This window comes from Scleropages formosus, chromosome 23, assembly GCF_900964775.1.
Source record: "Scleropages formosus chromosome 23, fSclFor1.1, whole genome shotgun sequence".
NCBI lineage: Eukaryota > Metazoa > Chordata > Actinopteri > Osteoglossiformes > Osteoglossidae > Scleropages > Scleropages formosus.
Window position 1 is genome coordinate 20,283,538 of NC_041828.1, and position 21,780 is coordinate 20,305,317.

General features: G+C 44.5%; 1 protein-coding gene across 1 annotated transcript in view; it reads right to left on the reverse strand.

Moving 5' to 3' along the window:
* The window catches only part of stt3b (STT3 oligosaccharyltransferase complex catalytic subunit B), a 45,985-nt gene that overhangs the window by 15,241 nt on the left and 8,964 nt on the right, over positions 1-21,780 (reverse strand). The window contains exons 2-3 of the mRNA XM_018765918.2: positions 4,309-4,417; positions 1,658-1,945 (exon numbers count right to left, since the gene is read on the reverse strand). Coding sequence (XP_018621434.2) covers positions 1,658-1,945; positions 4,309-4,417 — 397 coding nt within the window. The remainder of the gene's footprint in view (positions 1-1,657; positions 1,946-4,308; positions 4,418-21,780) is intronic.

The window sequence follows — 21,780 nt, forward strand, 5'->3', positions numbered from 1 at the left end:
CTAATAGACTAAACCATTTATCAGTAGCACAAATTAAATCCCATGATGTGGACTAAGAAGGGACTCCTTGGTGTGCACATACTGCTCCTGGCTGTCACGGACCTCACGGAAGCGGAGAGAAATTAACAGCTACAAAGCGAATGGCTGCTGCCACAACCAACCGAAGGAAATCAATGGAAAAGATAAATTAAAAAAAAATCCCACGTCACCTCCTGCAATCCCCTTTGCAGCAGCAGATCACGCACCGATCAGGTCCGTATTAGGTCCAACTACTCTAACAGAAGACACTAAGCATTTCCCAGGCTCCTTAACTACACCAACAGCTTTCTCTTGTACGCCTGTCCCAAAAAAAAAAAAAAAAAAAAGGTAACCAAATCATCTGAAATGTTTAAGACTGACAATTAACTATGCAGACCCAAAACTTGCCAGAAAATCTTGCCTGAGTGTCTAGACATCACTCTTAGCAGCACTAAACACAGGAAGGGCTTTGAGGTAATCTAATGCTTCTGTGGTTTGGACCAGGAGACCATTCGTGGAAGATCTTCAGCTTTCCTGACTGGCGTTGACTCAAGAGCAAAACTGCTGATGCAACAAAGTGAGAAAAGTTGGGTTCACGAACGATGCACTGTACGTTAAAATTCCAAACCAAAATTACTTGTGCACAGTGATTTAAGTGTCCTGCCACAGGTAATTGTGGTATGCTTAGGACTACTTAAGACTTTTATATAATGAAAAATCCTGCCAGTCACTTTATTGCTGCATCACCAAAACACGGTTTAACTACAGTCTTACCTTAATTCATAATGCACCGCTCCTGTGCAGTAGGACACTTCACGGAAAATGCATCAGACCTCAGTTAACATTTCTCTCCCTCCCTTTACTGCACCCATCTTCTCTTCTAATAAAAACGATGGAGAAGATAATGGCCTGTGTACTGTGGTAATTCTGGTAATGAAGAACATCTTAAAATTTATTGCACAAAAATATATCGGTATGCTCCTCGGGCACCTAATATCGGCCCCTGTGTAATTACAAAATATTTTACGTAAAAGAGCCTGTCTGTGACAGTAATCAAAACGAATAAATACTGCAGAAAGAAAAAAAAAAAAAAAACTAAATGGAGCCAAATGACAACAAAAAGAAACAGCACTAGAGCAGGGATGAAAGCATGCTGTGTAATCCCTCTCCGCGCCATTAGCGCAAGAAGCTGGATGTATTTACAATGATAATTTGATCTCAGCACACGCTGAAGACTGACAGCCTTCTCTGGGTTCACACACCCACTGCTGCTCAGAATCTGATTCTCCTCACAGCTTCAGAAGCCCCCGACGTGCATGTTACCGACTGCTTCAAACACATCACCCTCCTACGCCCAATTGCCAATGTTACTTACCTCTCCAACTTTAATCACATTCCTCAATACGTTTTACACTTTCTGCTGACACTCTCACCCAGAGCGACGCTCATGACCGGTGCGACGGTCAGTGTGCTTTTCAGAGTGGCAGCAAGTATTTGCTGCCGGTTGTAAATCACCGCGAGTAAGAGGATCTGCCAAAGGAATGAGTTTTGCCGAGCTTGAAGTGTGGTGGTGCGGAGGAGCCGGAGCCAAGAGCACCGCGTGGGTGAGGGTATGGGACAGCAGACTCACGGGACTCACCCAAAGGTAGTAGGTGAACTGCAGTGCGAAGATGGCAATGCCTTCATTGTCAAAGGAGCCTGCCACTGAGCGGGAGATGTAGCCGGGCACTATGGCAATGAAGCAGGCAGCCAGCAGTCCCGCCCCCTGGTTCCACAGCTCTCGTGTCAGCAGGAAGGTGGAGATGGCGGTCAGGCCGCTGAAGATGGGCGCCAGGAAGACGCACACGTCACGGATGTGCACCGTCATGTGCAGAAGGTTCAGCACATAGTGGATCAGGCCTGCTGTGACCATCAAGCCTGGGTATACCTGGGGGGAGAGATAAGGTGGTGGGGCATAACTGGTAAGCCTGATCAACTGGTCAGCTAACTAACCAATCAAGCAATCGATAAACCAACCAGTCAGTCAGCAGGTCAATTCAGTCAACTTGTCTACAGATAATGGAACCACTGAACTAGTATTCACCTGTATCCAAGGTGACAGAGTATTATTAGATACACTGCACTCAACTGCCTACCATCACTGACACATTGAACAGCAGCGCAATGCAACACTTGTTCACTCTCTCTCACACACAAAAAAAAAAGGGAAGCCAGGCAAACTCCACACAGACTGGCCAAAGCGTTCCCATGTATTCCCTAGCACTTGTCTATACTCTGAAGTCATCTCTGTCCATCAGCTTCCTGCTTCTGCCTTATCCAGTTCAACACTATGGTTACAGAACAATCAAAGGACCTGCACTTTGATATGCACAGGACCTGATATCTCCTTACAGCTCGGCAAGAGAGCTGTGCTCCTCCGCCTCTGGCTGCTTGGTGGCCCCACTCACAAGGGTCCAAAATAATAACCAAAAGATCAGCTCTGAGTTCCTGAACCCCTCTGACGGTCTCAGAACACATCCCTTTCACTAGTTTTATACTGTATTATACATTGCTTTGGAGAAAATGTCTGCTTAATGAATAAGTGATCAAGCTGGATTCAAAATCACAGCCCAGGCGTTGAGGCACCAGCTCAACATGGTGTACCTCCTTGCTGCCCAATTTACCCTGGCGTGGTAAAGGAGTGGAGCAGGCCATCAGCAGTGCTTGAGAACAGCAAAACTACCAACGAGAAGGTCAGCCGAGTCGAGCGATGCAATACAACGCCAGGGTAATTCCCCGTGGTGACCATTAAACCTGAGTACACCCCGAGCAGCGGGAAGGGGAAAATGGATTATCCTCATTACCTTCCAATAACCACATTCTAGCACTCAGCATAAAACAAATATTCATTCAGTTTGAGTAATATTACTAGTTTCCTTTCTCATTTACCTTTCACATAAAGAGGGCAACAGCAGAGGAGCTGATGACTAAGTGAGCTACTGTGTTTCTTATGCTTGGACCCTGGGAGGAAGGTGCTAAGGAATAAGTGTCCTCTTGCATAGTAAGCAGTGCGCAGAGTGGGGCTGCCCTGCCACTAACACAGCACTTCAACATCGCTGCCCATCAATCACTAGCAGACAGAGGAAGGACCCACCACCATAGCTTCAGAGGCAGCTTTAAGAAACGGAAATACTAGAAATGGACATGGAGACCACAAAGCATTTTGCACTTACTCTGTGGTCTCTGGAACGGGCATGGAGGGAGGAGTGGTGGTGCTGTGGACTCAAAAATTGTTGCGGTGCACGTACACACAAACACGTGTCGTCACCGTACCACCAACCACCCAGTGGTGGGGATACACTCCTTGAAGTTCCTCTGAGACAGACAGGCTGCTTGCAAACTACCGCAAAGGAGTGTGCGTGCAAGTACGTTCCGTCAAATCGCAGGGACGTTTCTAGGTGCCTCCTGAAGGTGTCCAAGGAAAAGATCGAGAGCAAAGGTCGAGGAGGTGCACCGGACAGAAGGCCAGACACCGCTATGGTAGCGTGACTCTGACCCTCCAAGCTCAGTCACGTGTCCATGGGACCTGTCTATTCTTACTGAGCCACTTCTCTCTTTCTCAATGAACACAAGAACTCAGGACAAAGCTGAGCCGCCACAGCTTCCTGAGAGTAAAGCACGCCGCTAGGACTGACATACTGGCGCTTGCTGGGAGCATATCGCTGCTCAGCAGTTTGTGCACACGGAGGTGTTGGGTAGGACAGCACATGACTGCAGATGGATAGAGAGCCTACTGAGTGCAAGGACCGATACGGGGGGGAATGGGTCTCCTGCGGCTTCCGCGTCACTGAGGCAGTGTCCCCAACTGGAGATGGATCACGGCAGTGCTCAGCGGTGCAGCATGCTTTCCACCTCCCTGCTGCCCTTTGTGCTCTTCTGGCACAATGTCTGAAGGGGGGAGGGAACAGCAGCAGCAAAAATTCAGCAGTTCTGAGTGAGAGGGGAAGGTCGTTCCACCACAGCGGAGCCAGAATCGAGAACCTCCGTGCTTTACCTTTCATGCATGGGACTACCAAGTGGGCAGATGTGGAAGAACAAAAGCAGTCTCATTGGGGTGTAGCAGTTGATCAAGTTTACATATATAACAGAAAGTGTACGCAAAAGTCACTGAGCACATATTCAGTGCCGTCAGGAAATTCGACCTTCTGCCTGAAGCTGGGAGTAGCAGAGAATGAATGCACGTGCAGGAAGAATGAATCCTTTGTGACACAAACTCTACGTATATTTCAGGGGCTCAAGTGAACAACTTACGGTTCCCCCGACGATCCTGCCCAGCGGGTACCACGCTCGTTCGTCGAACCAGTTGAGGAACTCGTAGAACCCATTCGAAGTGAGGTGGTGTGTTGATCTGTAGTTGAACCTGAGGAGGAAAGAAGAGAGACTCACGACTAAGCTGTGGCACTCTAATGCAGGGTGTATCCTGTGGATGCTGTCCCCCCCCACCCCACCCCACGAGCAATTTAGCATCAATTCCCCCAAAATCCAAACCTCTGGATTGTGAGACAAGACAAAGTGCCCAAGGCAAATCACTGAAGAAAAATTATTCAGCTTTATTGTACACCATATTCAGCACCATTTTTAGAACATACCCCTCATATGATTTGCCACGGTATCATTCTTGACCACATAATTGCATCCAGAAAATTCTGTCCTCCACTTGTGTTTAGTGTTAAAATGGCCATGTCCACTGTCAGTGAGTCCATCCATCCAGTTCTCTCTCTCTCTCTCAAAATCGTTTTCCTCATAGCTTTCCTGAGCATTACGGGCTTTGAGAGTCAATCTTCTCATGATGTGCTGAAAGCAAGATAACCTCAGTCTCATTTGTGCTTCCAGTGACAGTTCTCCTTTGATTTTATTCAACATCTGTTTATTTTTCCTTGCTGTTACTGGTGTCCTCAGAAGTCTCCCCCCCATTCTGATATACATTCCATTAACTGCCCATAATTACAGAATTAAGTTATACAAATATTATTGAATTAAATATTTAAAATAAATTATAGAAAAGACAGCTATTAAAGAACAAAACACAGGACCTGGGAAGTTTTAGAATCTCAGCAGTACAGGGGAGCTATCATGAGTGGCATCTCTAGAAGCCAAACTCTGACGCAGTGCAGGATGGGAAAGCAGATCCCAATTTGTTGCTTGGCTACCTGTCGCCATATGTTGTCTACAGAGATTGCGCTGCTGTCGCTCCAGGTTGTCCATCTCGAGTTCTGCTGCTGTCGGTACAGAAATTATCAAACTAAAACGGGTGCTGACAGCATGACGGATCAGCAGCGGCCCTTTGACAACTTTGTAGCTAGAGGAAATGCTTTTAAAAAAAATCCTTCCTCCTTCTGTGCTCTATGCTCATCAACTAGGTCTTCAAATGCTGAGTATTACCTTATCAGCTGGATACACAGCAGTTAGAGCCGCTGCCTTTGGATCCAAAGGTTGCTGGTTTGAACCCCACCTCTAGCTGCAGTACCCTTAAACAAGGTACTCATCCGAACGTGCTTTAGTAAAATTGCCCAGCTGAATGAATGGGTAAATATTTGTAGGTAACAACACTAAGTCACTTCGGAGAAAAGCATCAGTTAAATTAATAAAGGTAAATGAGGCACCCTTTGCCAACAAGAGTGATGCACCCACCGCAGTATCAGCCAAGGGAGGGAAAAAGGGGGTTAGAAAACCGAGGACAGAGAAGACATGGCTCATTGCATGGTCACACTGACACCCCACTGAAAAATAAACGACAAGTGAAGTATAGCAAAGGAAAGTTCTCAATGGCACTCTCCCCCCTTGTTACCCTTAATGTGATGCCACCTCAAAAGGGTTCTGGAGGTGATAACTCAAAAGGCCACAGGGAGCTGCATGTGACCGCCAACTGGGTACATTCCAGTACCTCAGCATGGCTAGAGAGGTTACGAGTTTGGCAGAAACACACTCCCGCAGGCAAGGACAGATGCCAGTACACACAATGGTAGACAGGGCCATTCACACAGTCACTCCTGGTGGGTGCGACATCACCACGGCACACATTCCTACACCCCGGTAGTGGCTAGAGGGGAGGAACAATAGTATCAACAGAAGGCCCCCTGGAAGGGAACACACTAGGGGCAAGTGGACACACAGACAGACACACAAAAGTATACATAAACACCCACATGGTGTGGTACAATGGCTCACATAGAAACAGGCAACTGATCTAGCACCTGTGACAAAAATATACTTCCGCAACTGTGGCTCAGTGAGGTCCACAACATATTTAACATACAGCCAGCCCTCTGCAAGGAAACCAGCGCGCAACATACGTGTGCTCTTTTTGGCAACTTCAACTGCTACTGATGGGCCTCTAGCAGGAAACCAAGAAGGAGAGGGGGGGGAAAAAAAAAAAAAAAAACCACACACACACACACACACACAACATCAAGTGAAAACCGCAGCGACATTCTGGACCTTTACAGAGGGGTAAACTGCAGGGAGTTCTAACCAAGTGTGCATCTACCTCACATGCGTAACCACAGAGCCCCTGGGCATCACGAAGGGCCGAGACACCTGACAACGTGGGAAGCTGGAGAAGTTGGGGTTCCTACTGAAAGGTCACAGCAGCAGCAGGGCTCCCTGTGGTCAATGGAGCCCTCTGTTTCTGAACAGGCTGGACAAACAGACCTGAAGAGCTACACAGGGAGGAATTAGAGACACACACACACACACACACACACACACACTTCAACTCTGTCAAGACTTGGAAATGAAAGAAACTGCAAGAAGCTATTTCCCCTCCTTGCTACTGCAGGGCCCCCCTGCAGGGTTCCGCTGCGATGTTATGATGACCTGAAATACACCGACGAGGCTTGGCGGGTTTGGGTAACTCACCAACTTTTGAAGGATCTGTTTTAATAAGTGTTTGTGGATTCAGATCAAGCACATTTACAGTACATCTCCCAAGCATGTTTTGGTCTCTCTGCCCCTCAGTAATGCAGCTGCAATACTAGACAGTGTGAACATTTAACGCTGTACCTACCGAAGCTGTACAGTGCGGGCGCCCTGCTTGTTCCAGCATTTGGAATTGACCTTGGTGGGGAAGAAAGGCGTGCAGCAGAACATCTGAAATGTAGCTGCTCTAGAAAAGGTGACCCATCAGAGTGGCAGCTCACCATGCCTTGACGCTTGTGTCAATTTAGCCATTAACTCTTGTTCTTTGATTTCTTTGCCTTTTTACTGCTGCACACTCAGGGCTGAAGCAGTTCCGGTGAAATACCTTGTCTGAAAGTTTAAGTAAGTCTGAAACTCCCAAGACGGACTCCTTAACCGCTACAGCAGCTACTGCTTTCAGGGAACAATTCGGTCCAGGTGTGCCACACTGATCTGCAGGGAGTCAGACCTGCATGGCTCCTCTACGCTCCTCCACTTCCGGTCACTTGGTGGTCTCACTCAAAAGGAGACCAAAATTAGAAGTCTGTAGGTTCTCTGTTTTGGCCGAAATGTGCTCCATTTGTCCCTCAAAGCTGCCAGATCCCTCAACATTTAAGAGCCTCAAACCCAGCTTTTCAAGACCTACTTTACTCCAGATATTCTAAAGGCTTCATAAGCTTACGTCACACCATCTGTCAAGGCCACCTCTGTATGGTCTATCAATTCTTTTACACATATACTCATGTGATGTGTGCTGCCAACATTGGTATTGGACATACTGGTTGTGCTTCGAGAGTCATGTGTCTGCAACTAAGTCTGTACTTTTGTTTACTAAGATTTACATCACTTTGAAAAAGTGTGTGCTAAATAAATAAAGGTGAGTTTACTCTGTGGCTAACTGCTTACTGCTACAGAATGACTGCACATTCCACCTTTGTCTCTATGATCAAGTGCAGATGTTCCGCCCCATCTCAGAAGCACCTTTCCTCTAGTGTGTTTTGGACAAGAGCCCATGACATAAGCAGTGTGGTCAATTAACCACCCATCGGAGCAGTAAATCCTTGGCTGTCAAGAGCACCAGCAAACACCACACACCCTCAAGGTACCGAGTACCCTCAGCAAGAACCAAAAAGGTGATAAAAGTACCAGATGATGCTGTTAGACAGTTTGAAGGAACATCTTATATAAGCATGGCCCTCCAGGCAGCAGTGCCAGAAGGTATCCCAGCTGACCTTGGTGTTTGCCAATGGTGTTGAGCTGGAGAAACCCACATTGTAGTACAGCTTTCAAACAAACCACATGTCTCACGTTACATGTAAAGGTACATGAAGTTACATCATGCCAAACAATATCTCAGGAGCTCTTATCCCACTAGCAAATAGAATAGCAGCTAGAGCTGCTACCTTCCACTTAAAAAGACCTGGTTTCACATCCCATCTTGTACTGTAGTACCCTTGACCAAAGTAATTACTAGTGATCCCAGTAAAAGCTTCCCAACTGTATACACGGGCAAATCAAGTAGCTTATCACCAAGTCACTTTGGGGGGGGTGTTCAATAAACAACTGCAAATGTAATTGACATCAACAAGACCCTGGTACACAACCTGGTATAAGCAGTGGTCAGATCAAGTCACAGATGGAACATGACCCTTAACCTCAACTGATCAAAACACACAGCACTGAAGGGATACAAGCTAAGAAGATTAAACATGTGTCTAAACGTAGAAGGATGACTGGAAAAGGCTTGGCCTGCAAGTGTACATGGGGCAGAGCCTGTACAATTGCAGTGTCCCCCCCGTTTCACCCCAATTTATGCGTCTCCAATTGTCTCTCATACTTTTCTGGATGAGCGCCTTTCATTTCATCTTGGGAAAAAGAAAAATCAATGATCCATTTCTCTTTCAAGCTTAATGGGTTCCTGGTATATGAATTTTTATGCTTTCTGGATCTCACCCGCAGGTGACGTGTTCGTTCTGGGTTGGCAGGACCTACAGCAGCTGTACATCACTTTGATTCCACAAAATTATGGCTGCTCTCGGTCAAAGTAACACTGCTCCTATGCTGTGCTGCAACATCGGCTTACCCCCCTGGGCAGTGTCGCACGGTGACGGCTCAATGATGACTGTCTGCATCACTAGTAGAGCCACCATTTTAACATATAGGGTGGGTGACAAAACTCCTGCATCAACACCTGCCATTTGGTGGTTATCCCACCACAGACCCTAGTTTTGGGTTGAAACCCAGCAGAGGGCCCCAATTTCAACCCTGTATCACTGGGATTAAAGACACCAGCAGTGCGCTCTACCACGTTACAAGCTTGTATCAGCACTGTGAGTAGCCAATGCGTCAGCCGTCCCAGCTGTAGATCTTCATAACTGCATCGGTAAGGCTTCGAGCTCAACTGTGTTCAGAGCCGAAGAGGAGGTTCAGACAGATGGAAACTAGATAGAGCCCGTGGAGATAAAAACCGCACGCTGTGAACAATGAGACAGCGAGAGCCGAAGGGAAAAGTCCACATTAATTCAGTCTCCAACAAAATGGGAGCGCAACAGCCAAGAGGCTGACTCAACAAATACATACACACTTTTTTGTTAAATCAATGAAATCATGTTTTGGAGGCCTAGCGAATAAGCACCTGTGAACTGCAGAGGTGAGTCAAAACGGATTAAACGTATTATTCTAAAGCTGTGCGTTTCCCCACCAGAGCAATTTACCTTGTGGAAACCAAAGTGTATATGATTACATGTGGTGTGCAGTTACACCACATGAGGCTGGACTTTACATATATGAACACAGCAGCCTGCTGGATGTCTTTTTCCTCCATTGAACACTTTGTCAAAACATCTTCCACATTTGGAATTCTGCTGGCCATTATGAAAAGACATCATTAAAATGTATCTGCGTTTTCCTATGCCCATATAAAATTAACTTCAATTTCTTAAGGCTTCCTTCTAGCAGATGAACTACATAAGGGACAGACAAACACCTTCTACAAGGGCAGCAAAGGCTTTGATCTCTTAACTTACAAACAGAAAGATGTACATGACTTGTTTGTAAATCCAAAGTCACTTTTACTCTAACGCCTACAATCAATAAAAACTTACCTTTACATTTATTCATTTAGCTGATGCTTTTCTCCATAGTGACTCAGTATTAAGGTTACAATTATTTACCCATTTATACAACTGGGTAATTTTACTGGTGCAATTTAAGGTAAGTACCTTGCTCAAGGGTACTACAGCCAGAAGTGAGGATCAAACCTGCAACCTTTGGATGCAAAGTCAACAGCTCTAACCACTACACTACTGGCAGTTCCCAAGCTTAACGCAGACATCAAGAGTACTGACAAGTTAGGTTCTGGAATATTTCCGATAAAAACTTCGTTTTTTTTTTTTTTTTTTTTTTTTTTTAAAAAAAATCTGTTACAGACTTATTTATTCCCTTTCCAACAACTGCTCATCATCCAGTGCAGGGTCATAGTGGTTCAGAGCCTATCCTGGAAAAACACTGCAAATGGCAGGCTACACTCTCCAGGGTTTTATTACCTGGAAACATTGTGAAAACCTACTTTAACACCACTGAGCATAAAAAATGTTATGTACACAACCTCCTATTCAATGTAACCTACAAAACATTTGTCAGCATCTAGCAGTACTTATACAATCCATATAAATGTAATAGGGACAAAGTCTGAATTATTCACTAGGGAGGTTCTGTAAAAGTCACAGGTACAGACAAGATACTAACATTTAACTCCGAGTTATATCGAAATAAAAATCTATTTAAAATGGCTGAAAATATTTAAAAAAAAAAAAAAAAAAATTTACCTCCAAACTGCACGTCGATGCCAATTGTTGTGGAATCTTCGTGCGTCATCTTGTTATTTATGAAAGACGCTCTCAGACACCAGACGTGAGGTTTAAATAATGTGGAAGTAGGCTGAATTAATCCAGTCCCACATTCCCATTCTGTGCTCTTTTAAGTGTGCACAGAAAGCCAATAAATAAATTTATTAATAATGAAAACAGACAAGTGAAGAAAATTCATAACCTGAATGTTTGTAACACATGTAACCAGTGTAGATACTTCCTGGAAAGACACTAAGCATAAATAATCTGAATTGCTGTGGAGTTTTGCAAAGTGGGTTGAGAGAGTTCAGCCACAACTTTAGTAATAGTTTTCATGCCTTTTATTTTAAAAAAAAAAAAAAAACCACACACATTTCGTGAGCACTGTTTTCTTAATGGGTATTCCATAGATGATTTCGAGCTACTGAAAGGAAACAAATGAGTGTTGATTTTTGGGAAACTAGCAGAGTTCTGCTGCCATTCTCAATCAGCAACAGGGAAACCCTGCAATCCATGCGTTGTGGGGGGTGGATTTCACTAACTAGCACAACTGCATTTAATCAACTCTGCAGGTGTGGGTGGAAACCAAGCAGAAGGTCCCATTTTGGCAGTTGGTGAGACATGTGACCCAGACCCTTATCCAAATGTACCACGAGAAAGAGAGACCTTTGACAGCTATGTTTTCAAGGCATTCACTTACTGAACAAGAGTGAAGGCACAGAGAAAGGGGGTGGACCTGAGATGAAGTAAGGTCAGAGAACACAAAGTTGGAGCCACAGGAAAAACATGTAGTTGAGCAATAAAGGGGTGGAAATGAGTGAAAGGTGTGCTGTCGTGTTATGAGGGGGAGGAGCCAAGACAGAGGTCTGAATAATGGGAATAAGGGGGTGGAGCCTGTGGAAAGGAACAGTGTCAAAGTATAACGGGGCTGGAACTGAGCAAGAAACTCATCGGGGAAAATGTGGGAGGAGCTGCACAAGAGGTAGGAAATCCATATTTTCAGCAGCCTGCAACATACAGTTTGATAGATGGATTTGGTGGGCTGAAAACTCAAGGATCTTGTGAGGAGAAAGGTGGCAATTACTGATACAGAACAGGTGGTGGGAACAGGTGTGACTGCAGTACGGTACTGTTGGACCGGACCAACAGCAACAATGCTGCAACCATTCAAAACAGCACATGGTCATATAAAACGAATGGTGTACAAGCACAAGCGCTTCGACAGAACAGCCATGAAAGGTGGCCATTTAAGACCTGTAGTTGTTAGATATGCACACGGTCAGTAAATGTGGAAAAGCAGCCATTACCCACCGATCAGAGGAAGTGTTTCGGTTTAAGGCCGTGTCAGACACAGCAGGAATGGCAGCAACAATAGCCTGCATATCATAAATGAACAAGTGCACCGCAAATAAAGAAAACGTAAGCCACACACAGCGAATCTTCCCCAATGACAAGAGCTCAAATGAAGCAGTAAACGCACACTTTGAGGACACAATGAAAGCCATACAAAAATAAAATCACACAGCTTTATAGAGACTCGCAGAAAATACCCCACAAGTTAAATTTTTTAAATATTTGAAGCCTCCAATTACCTTACTGTTACAACTTAGTTTTCCATTTGACAATATAGATTTTTAGGCTACACCCTTTTGGTACACTCAAGTACCCATTTCACTTAAAAATTTCACTGAATTTACAAACTACATGCGGTCCCCGATTTACGATGGGATAACGTTCCATGAAACTCATAAGTTGAAAATATCGTAAGTCGAAAACGCATTTAATACACCTAATAGAGCAGACCTGGGCATTTTATGGCCTCCGGGCCACATCCGGCCCTTTGGCTGTCTGTCCGGCCCGCGACAGATCAATCGGAAATTAGAAATCAAGTGTAAATAAGCGTACGCCATGCACAGAATACAACCGCATTGCTTTTATTTTGAAAGCAACGGCTTTTTCCCCCCCTCAATTTACGCACGTGATTGCGTGCCGTAATGAGAAGGATCGAGGACATCGGTCGCAGGAAATCCGAAGCTTCAGCTGCAAAACAAAGCCGACAATTTTGACTATTTCTCCTTGGCTTTGATGAGAGCTGCAATGCCCGCAACACAGGCCAGTTACTCGTCTTTGTACGTGGGATAACGAAGGAAAGTTTAAGATTACGGAGGAGCTGGCAGCAATGTGGTCAACGAAAGGGACGACGACAGGCAGGGAGTGATTTGTTCATGGAGGTAAAATGCATACTTGGACAAGCTGGGACTGAAATGGGAGAAACTGGCAGGTGTTACAACGGATGGTTGTCCAAATCTGATGGGGAAAATGTCGGACATTTGAAGCGATGCAGGATAAAGTGACTGAAATGAACCCAGAAATTGGTATTTTTACATTGTATTATATAGGAGGTGTTGTGTAAGTCAGTGCTAAAAATTACCAATGTTACTGCTGTTGTAACAAAATAGTTAAATTCATCAGGGCATGAGCACTGAATCAGATAATTTGTTGCACTTTTCTTTATCCCCCTGCAGTGTGGATAATACACCCAGCAATGTTCAGCTCAAACTTATTGACCTGCAGTCTGATACACTACTGGCAGAGCACTTTTAGTCAGTATCACTGCTGGATTTTTACTCTTCTCTCAAAGAGGAGAACTTTCCACACATGAGGAGGCATGCTCAGATGATGTTTATTCTCTTTGGATCTACCTACATACGTGAACAAACATTCTCAGTGATGAAGTTAAACAAATCCAGATCCTCTAGAACTCATGATCCCCTGTCCTTCACACATCCACCTCAGACATTCAACCAGACTTCAGTGCACTTGTTCAAACCCAAGACAGACCGAATTTCTCTCACTGATCACAAAAAAAGAACCAAAAAAAAAAAAAAAACCCATCAAAAGCACTTATTGCTTTTTGTATAAAGTTAATTAATTGCTGGTCTTTAACATACTGCAAAGTATTCACATTTTCAGTAATGCTTTTGTGAAGGTTAAAAGTATGTTAAAAATAAAATGAAATAGTGGTATAATGCTTGGCTTTTCTACTATTTTTTACTGCTATATTTGACCTACTCAACATTTTTTGTACCCTTATCGTAACATGTATTCTTACGCGCAGCAGCTAATCAAAACCATACAATTTACTGCTTTTTATGAACCAATAAAATAGTATTGATCAGAATTAAGTTCAGCCTATTGGGTCAGGCCCTCCACAACAGTCCCAGTTTCTCATGTGGCCCCTTGGAAAAATTAATTGCCTACCCCTGTAATAGAGGAACCTCTGCATGACAGACTGTTCAGTGGCAGCAGTCGGCATTTCCCAGCATTGCAAGAGAATATCGCTCCGCCTATTGCCTGCCAGGGAGGGGTGGGGTTGAAATCAAAATTCGAAGTATGGTTTCTACTGACTGTCCATTGCCAGCTCACCATCGTAAAGTCAAAAAAAAAAAAAAAAAAAAAATCACAAGTCAAACCATCGTAAATCGGGGACCACCCATATTTTGAAATTACGGTAGATCACGTCCGAAATGTCATTTTGTTTAGGGTTTGAAAAGGACATTTTTGGCTGACAATTTAAAATATAAGCAAAGAGCAGACTAAAGCACAAATTTCACAAAATTATGCTGTTTGTCCAGGTCCAGGAGAGCTATGAATCATCTCAGGCTCTTGGGGAACAGTAGTAGTACTTGTAAATTAACGAGGCACGAGTACAGTGGAAACCGCAGGTTAACACCTTAGTTGTGCTCATTCACAGCTCCACAATATTTGACAAGTTTTTTTTTTTTTGGGCAGCTTCTCCATAATACAGCTTCTGAACAGGTTAGCCAGGCTAATCCCATTTTATGGGAAGTTTTCCAATCAATGCTTGCAAAAAGGAGCAAAATGTCATTTAGGGGTTGATGGTAATTCTTCGGGTTTGGTTGACCACAGTACAGGTACAAATGTCTGGGCTTAAAGCATCCTTTAATGGACAGGACCTCAATACAAACATTTATTTTTCATGTTGAACAATTACATTCTGTGCTTAATGATGTACAGGCTGCTAATTAATAAACAAATAACCTTGATGCTTTGGGAGCTGAGAGAAGTGCACGTTTCACATCATGCGACCAGGAAACGAGTCCTTTCATGAAGGAATACTCTAACAATTGCTCTTCGTTTTATATTGGTCATCATTTCAAATGTAGGTGTTTCTTTAGTACATTTTCCCCCCCTCCACTTTTTCTGTCAGATACACCTGGTATAAATACATAAACCAAGGCAGCACAGTGAGTAGCACTCATAGTGCCTGGGTGGTGCGAGAGAATGTTGGTCCCATTTTCGCTCAGTCTGTATACAGTTGTGCCCACGTCTGCATGGGTTTCCTCCAGGTGCCCTGGTGTCCTCCCACCGTGCAAAGAAACGTTCAGACGAACTGGCGACGCCCAATTGCCGCAAGCGTATGAATGAATGAGTGAACGTGTGTGTGGTTACTCTGCGATGGACTGACATCCTGTCCAGGGCATACCCCTCCAGCCTTGCACCCACTGCTTCTGGGATGGGCTCCAGATCACTGTGACCCTGCTCAGAAAAAAAACAGTTACTGAAAATGGGTGGGTAGATAAGTAAACAAATCTGCCTCTTCCCTGTAAGCCATATTTTGTATAATGTTTTGATTCCATAGCATTACTAACTGTTTCCTTCAAAGAAAATAAATCACCCAAATGCTAAGATATTGTGGCTAAGGTGCTTTATTTTTGACAAAAAAATCATTTTCTAGCAAGAAAAATATATCTAAAGGGGAAAATGCTGATGACTGATGTCATGATTCTTTATTGCAATGGTTGTTGGCGCTTTGCATCGAATTTAATATTAAACAATTTGTTGTCCACCTGTCTAATATAACACCAGGACAATTCTACGTGTACGACTATGAAAATTTAAGCAAGTGACATATCCTGGATGATCCCGAAACGAATGTTACATACATTCAACATTCAGAAACAAGGTTTTTCCTTGGCCGGCTTGGGGAGGATACAAAGTGGGCACATTTCTTATGTTCACCGCATGCAGCGACACTGTTGTGACGGGGCGGCTAATGGAGGTAAATGGTGCTCTCGGGCTATTGATTGGTACACTTATCAATGACTGCTAGAGCGTGGGCATGGAGCTCCTGGCCAAGAGGGAAGGGCCCCTACTCAGGACCACGCTTCTGCTTCTCCCGTAAAACACAAAGCAGTAGTAGCTGGCGCTTTCCCAGACTGCACCTCTGTACTTCACAAGGCAATGGGCAATGTTTGACTGGGCAAACGAGTGACCTGTGATGGACTGGTACATCCTGGGATAGGCTCAGGACCAACAGACCATCCATACCCTAGCATATGACATGCTATACACAGGTGCACAGAGGACCAGACACCAGTCAGTCACAGGGCAATCACATGACACCAGTCATCTCATCACAAGTCCACCTGAAACATGCATTTGGATTGTGGGAGGAAACCAGATCACCTGGCTTCTAACCTATGCAAACACAGGGAACCTCCTTATAGAGTGAACAAGATTCAAACTCAAGTCTGAACCCACAGCCCAGGAGCTGAGAGGTGCCAATGCACTGTGCCACCTGCTATAACTGGAAAGGACTTTTATACAGAGCACCAAAATGGGGCATCACAGAGCCTGAAAAAGCACCAGTGCATCATCATCTCTAGAGCAAATCAGAGTGCAAGGTAGAGAAGCTGTTTTAAAACAAAGGATCTGACAAATGAAAAGCTAAAATCTGTATGCAGAATTTTATCTACTTATATTTGAATGGTTTACTTCAATTCCTTGGCTCAGATTGCAGTTGGCTCCAGTTAACTGGTGTGAGCAACTGAGATTCAGCCCCGAAACAGAGTAGGCGTGCGCTGCACAAATAACCGCATCGTTTCCATTTAATGTAGAAACATTGCTACTAATTACGAGTAAAAATTCAAGAAACGGATTTAAGTGCCGCTGATGCTGCCCCACTGAGCCCGCATACCTTTGTGGTGACAGATGCAACTTAGATGAACATTTATTCATTTAGCTGATGCTTTTACCCAGAGCAACTTAAACTACCTATAACAGTTTACTCATTCATACAGCTGGGTAAATTTTCTTTTTACTGGAGCAATTCAGGGTATGCAGCATGCTCAAGCACAGTACAGCATTAAGTGAGATTTGAACCTGCGCCCTTACGCACTGAAGGCAACACTTCTAAGCACTATACTGCCAGGAGCCAACTTCAAGTACTTTTAGCATCCGAATTGTCCTGTTGGATCTTTTGACATTAACAGTGATGTCCACGTATGAAAATAATAACTGAAGGCTTTTTTTTTTTTAAACACACGTTACTGAAATTTACACTTATAACACACCAGGTATTTTACCTTAAGATTACTGTCTCTGCACATTATTGCAAAGGAATCAAAAAAAATGCACGTGTACTTTGTTTCGAGCGCTAAGCTTTGAGCAAAGTTTATTTCATCCTGAATGACGTATAATCGAAGAGCGTGAGAAAGTAAAGCGTTCAAAGCATACAAAGTCCTGCTTCTTGTATTCTTAGTACATGCGGAAGAAAAGCACAAGACAAACGTGTGAACTGAATGAATGAAGGCATCAAGCTGGCCATGCCCTCAAATACGACAGTTTCTTGGCAGGGGGGGGGGGGTGATGGTGGATGTTTTGAATGCAGAATGACAGGTAATGTCATAAACCTCACATTCACAAAATGATTTCATGGGGACTTTATTTTACAAAAAGTGTGTAAACTGTTCACTTCTGGTCCCATTTCCAGTACCTCCATGACCCCCACAATTGTACGCTTGCAGTGGAGGACATGCCAAGGAAATCCAAGTCTGATTTTACACACAGGTGTTACTCCAAATAACCAAAATGTCACAGGATCAACAGGAAAAAGTGCACTGAATGCACAAATTGTTCTGCTGACCAAATACTGTCAAAACTCTCTCTCTCACACACACACACACACACACACACACACACACACTTGCCGAAACAGCTTGTCCCAAGGGTCGCGGCAAACTGGAGCCTAACCCGGCAACACAGGGTGTAAGGCCGGAAGGGGAGAGGACATACCTAGGACAGGACGCCAGTCTGTCAGAAGGCACCCCAAACAGGACTCGAACCCCAGTACCCACCAGAGAGCAGGACCCGGACAAACCTGCTGCGCCACCCCCCCCCCCAAACTGTCAAAACGAATACAGAAAAATTTTTATATATATATATATATATATATATATATATATATATATATGAGAGAGAAAATATTGCTCACAGGACCTGAGCAACAAAGCTCTTCATCCAGCATGACATGGTATGTTTCTCTCTTCTGGGGTCTTCCGTCATGGAACTTCTATGTTCCAAAGGCTGTACAGAGACACATATTGAGGGCACAGCACTGCATTGTGGGATTTCACATTTCCAAATTGGGAGGCCTGCAGGATTCAGAATCATGCTTCCATTCAAAAAGCGCTTAGCTGATACATAAAGACTGATATATATATATATATATATATATATACACACACACACACATATATACACACACACACACACACACACATATATATACACACACACACACACACAGTGAGCTCTTGGTGAGGCTGTTTGCTCTTCTGTCTCTGACACCAAGCGGACTCTCGACGGACGCAATGGTATCAAAGAATCGGGGAAATGAGGCCTGCATTTCATGGAAGAGGCTGTGACCGGTGTGTGTGTGGGGTTGAGAGCCAGGGTATGGAGGGGGGGGGGCGGGCGTAGAGGGCCCTGGTACCCTCCAGACAAAGGTTTGCCCACAGTGCTGGTTCGGGAAGGGAAACGAACCATCAGACTTCTCCCAGGGAAATTCCTTGTCTGGCTGAAAGGCACACTCAAACTCATTTGCACACGGCCATTAGCAGAGCATGCGAAACGCATTTTGTTAGTGCTCTGACAGCAGAGGGCCGAGAAACACTCCTCAAACAAGAGGAGAGGCCATTTAAAACCGGACCCAGTCGGCAGCATATCAAAACAGGACACGCTGTCAGGCTAAGGGCTGCTCTATTACCTTCTGTCAACTGCGGTTGACTGACAGCAAAGGGCTTGCCAGAAAGACTGGCCAACACACACACACACACACACACACACACACACCTTTAAATGGCACTGGGGCCTAAAGAGACTCCAGTTGCTTGTTTTTATCCGTACTCAGGGATGAGACAGCTGATAAAGCTAGATGGAGAATATGTTTAAAGTAATTATCATAAATTGCAACAATTTTCTTTAAAAAGAAAACAGCTGCCAAATGGCAAAGGAAAACAAGGTACCAGATGTAATTTTACCAGTTAGTAAGTCACTGTCTTGGACAACTGGAGGCTATGTGCATTTGCAGGCTTTTGGCCAATAATCAAACCCCTGTGAAGACCTAATTTTTCTAGGTGAAAATCCAGCACAAGAAGTTGAACATTTAAAAAATACAGATGGGGAAGGGGAAGAAATGTGTGGGTACGCAGTGCTGTTATAGCAATTAAAGAATATGTATAACAGAAGAAACACAGGTGCACTTGACACCATGAGATGAAAGGTGCTTTATTAACAGGAAGATGCATAAGCCAGGCAAATACTGCCTTCCTAAGTGAAGTGTCTTACTGGCATCATGCGGCCCAATGGGGGAGCCTGCTTTGAAGAACACCGCATCACCACAGAGCGTGTGATTCATGTCTCGTGAGCTTCGGTTCCTCGTGGCAGTCTGCACCAGGCTGGGGGTTCGAATGTGGAGGACAAGAAAAGCGTATAATCCGGGGACAAGCAGTACATGTACGGGGTAGTGCCTGTGTGGACTCTGGTAACAACTGTCTCTTGAGAAACAAGCAGTTCCATCTGAAAGCTGCGCTTAGGTGTCTTTCCAAAGTCCCTGTTTTGATGATAAAAATAAAAGCAGCATAGACAAATTCCTCCTGCAGAAGGCACAGCAGCATGGGTCGCAACACACCTGACAGGGGAATGAGAATGCAGCACACGCCACCCCATGCTACACCATGGAAACAGCACCCGATTCACAACCAATCGATACAATGCAGGGAGCTAAATTAGGCTAAGTGGCTTGCGCACGGCAGTAACATAAATAATCCAGCGGCTCACCACACTGGGAATTCACCACCAGGTTCAGAGCCAGGTTCTTTCTCAGAGCTCCAGGATGGAGGAGCCACAATCCCACCCTGTTCATTGACAGTTGCCAATGGGAACCATAGTTGAAGTGAAATTTTGGTAGAGCAGGAAAGGAATCTGGAGGTGTCAATCCCCACCCTGGTTCATCGTGGAACTTGGAAGGTCTCCGGTCCAGGTTACCCAGTGCCACTATACTGTGGAGGCTCCCATTTCCAATCTGCAAAGTGCCTGTGCTGAGCCCTATCCCACCAGAGCTCGCAAAGGTCTGTTTGTCCATTGGTCCTTCCCCGCTAGACTCTCAGTTCCTCTTGTGGTGGTGGGACTATACAGGAGAACATCTCCTGAGAAGGGAAATGCTACACATGCAAAACACAGAAGATCCTTCTTTGACAATGGGTAGGCTTCTTTACAACATATTAAACTGCAGTAACACAGCAAGAATGTCAGAAAAAGGGCTATTCTCATCTCCCTCCATGGGATGGGAGAGGAGACTGGAAAGGGGTTGAAATCATTCATTGTTCTGGCTGAAGGGCAACACTAAGGACAGTAGATCATGAGCCCCCAAAATTAACCACAGATGGGGGCATCAGCCAATCAGGTGTCTGGTGAGCTCATTTCAGATTTGGCAACATGTCAATTAGCTTCTGTTTTGAGGAACTGCTGTAGTTCTCCACCAATCTGGAGGGAGAAACAAAAGGACTTCCCTCCAGCATCACTAAAGGGAGGTGGGAGCCATGCATACCAACAATTTAAAAAAAAAAGCACCACACAAAAAGGACTGAGTGTGCACACCATGTCCCAGCTCTGCTGGATCAATCTCGGAGGATGAGGGAGATGATCAGAACTGACACTGATCAGAATTTGGAAGGCAAATCCGCTCTTCGGCACGGTTTCTGCCTCAAGGAGAAATTAAAAGGATACTTCCAGCTTGTTTTAGTTTATTAATTCCCAGAAAGCCACCTGAGAGATGAGACTGAAGAGTAGAGGCCTTACGCCCCGGTATCTGAAGGACAGCTGTTAATCACTTTGGCAGTGAGGAACCCCCAAACAATAACACCTCTAGATTCACTGAAGCTGAAGAGAATGACACAGAGCACAGAACATCTGAAATCGGAACAATTCTTCTCACTACTAGGAGATGCTGTTTTTCAAAACCATCTTCAAAAGAGTTACATATTCATTTATGTCTTTCTACGGGGATTAAAAACTTCTCAAGATGATTAGAACCACCTCGAGATAATTTGTGCGTCTTATGACGGATCAGTGGGGGTTATCTTGAAAGAGGAACAAAAGAGAAGTTTAAATGTGGGGGTAGGCAGTTCTCCCAACAGCTTGTACCAGATATTTTGATGTATGGTGCGCATCAAGGACGACAAAAAAAGTTTACTCTGTGGTTTCAAAAGCCCTTTCTAAGTTGTGAGCTAGGCAGGCTTTAAATACTTCGGATGCTCCTAACTTTGCGGCAACCTTTTAATCTGCTCTTTTGTCAGCTTCAGGGAGGTGGAGAAGTCACAATATCTCAATTAAAAGGACAGCACAGCATAGGTAAGTGTGCGCGAGTAGAAAAGAGGCCCACGTATATTTTTTTATTTATTAAAAGGAAAAAACCCACCACACATCTGCAGACTACATGATCTCTACACAACAACAGGGGGGTAAAAAAAGAGAAACACTGCTGCAAAGGACAAGACCAAAATATTGTGGTCACGTTCCTTGGCAATCAGCACACTGCACTGAGAGATCCAAATGCTTTATTTATATATATATACACATACACACACACACACACACACACACACACACACAC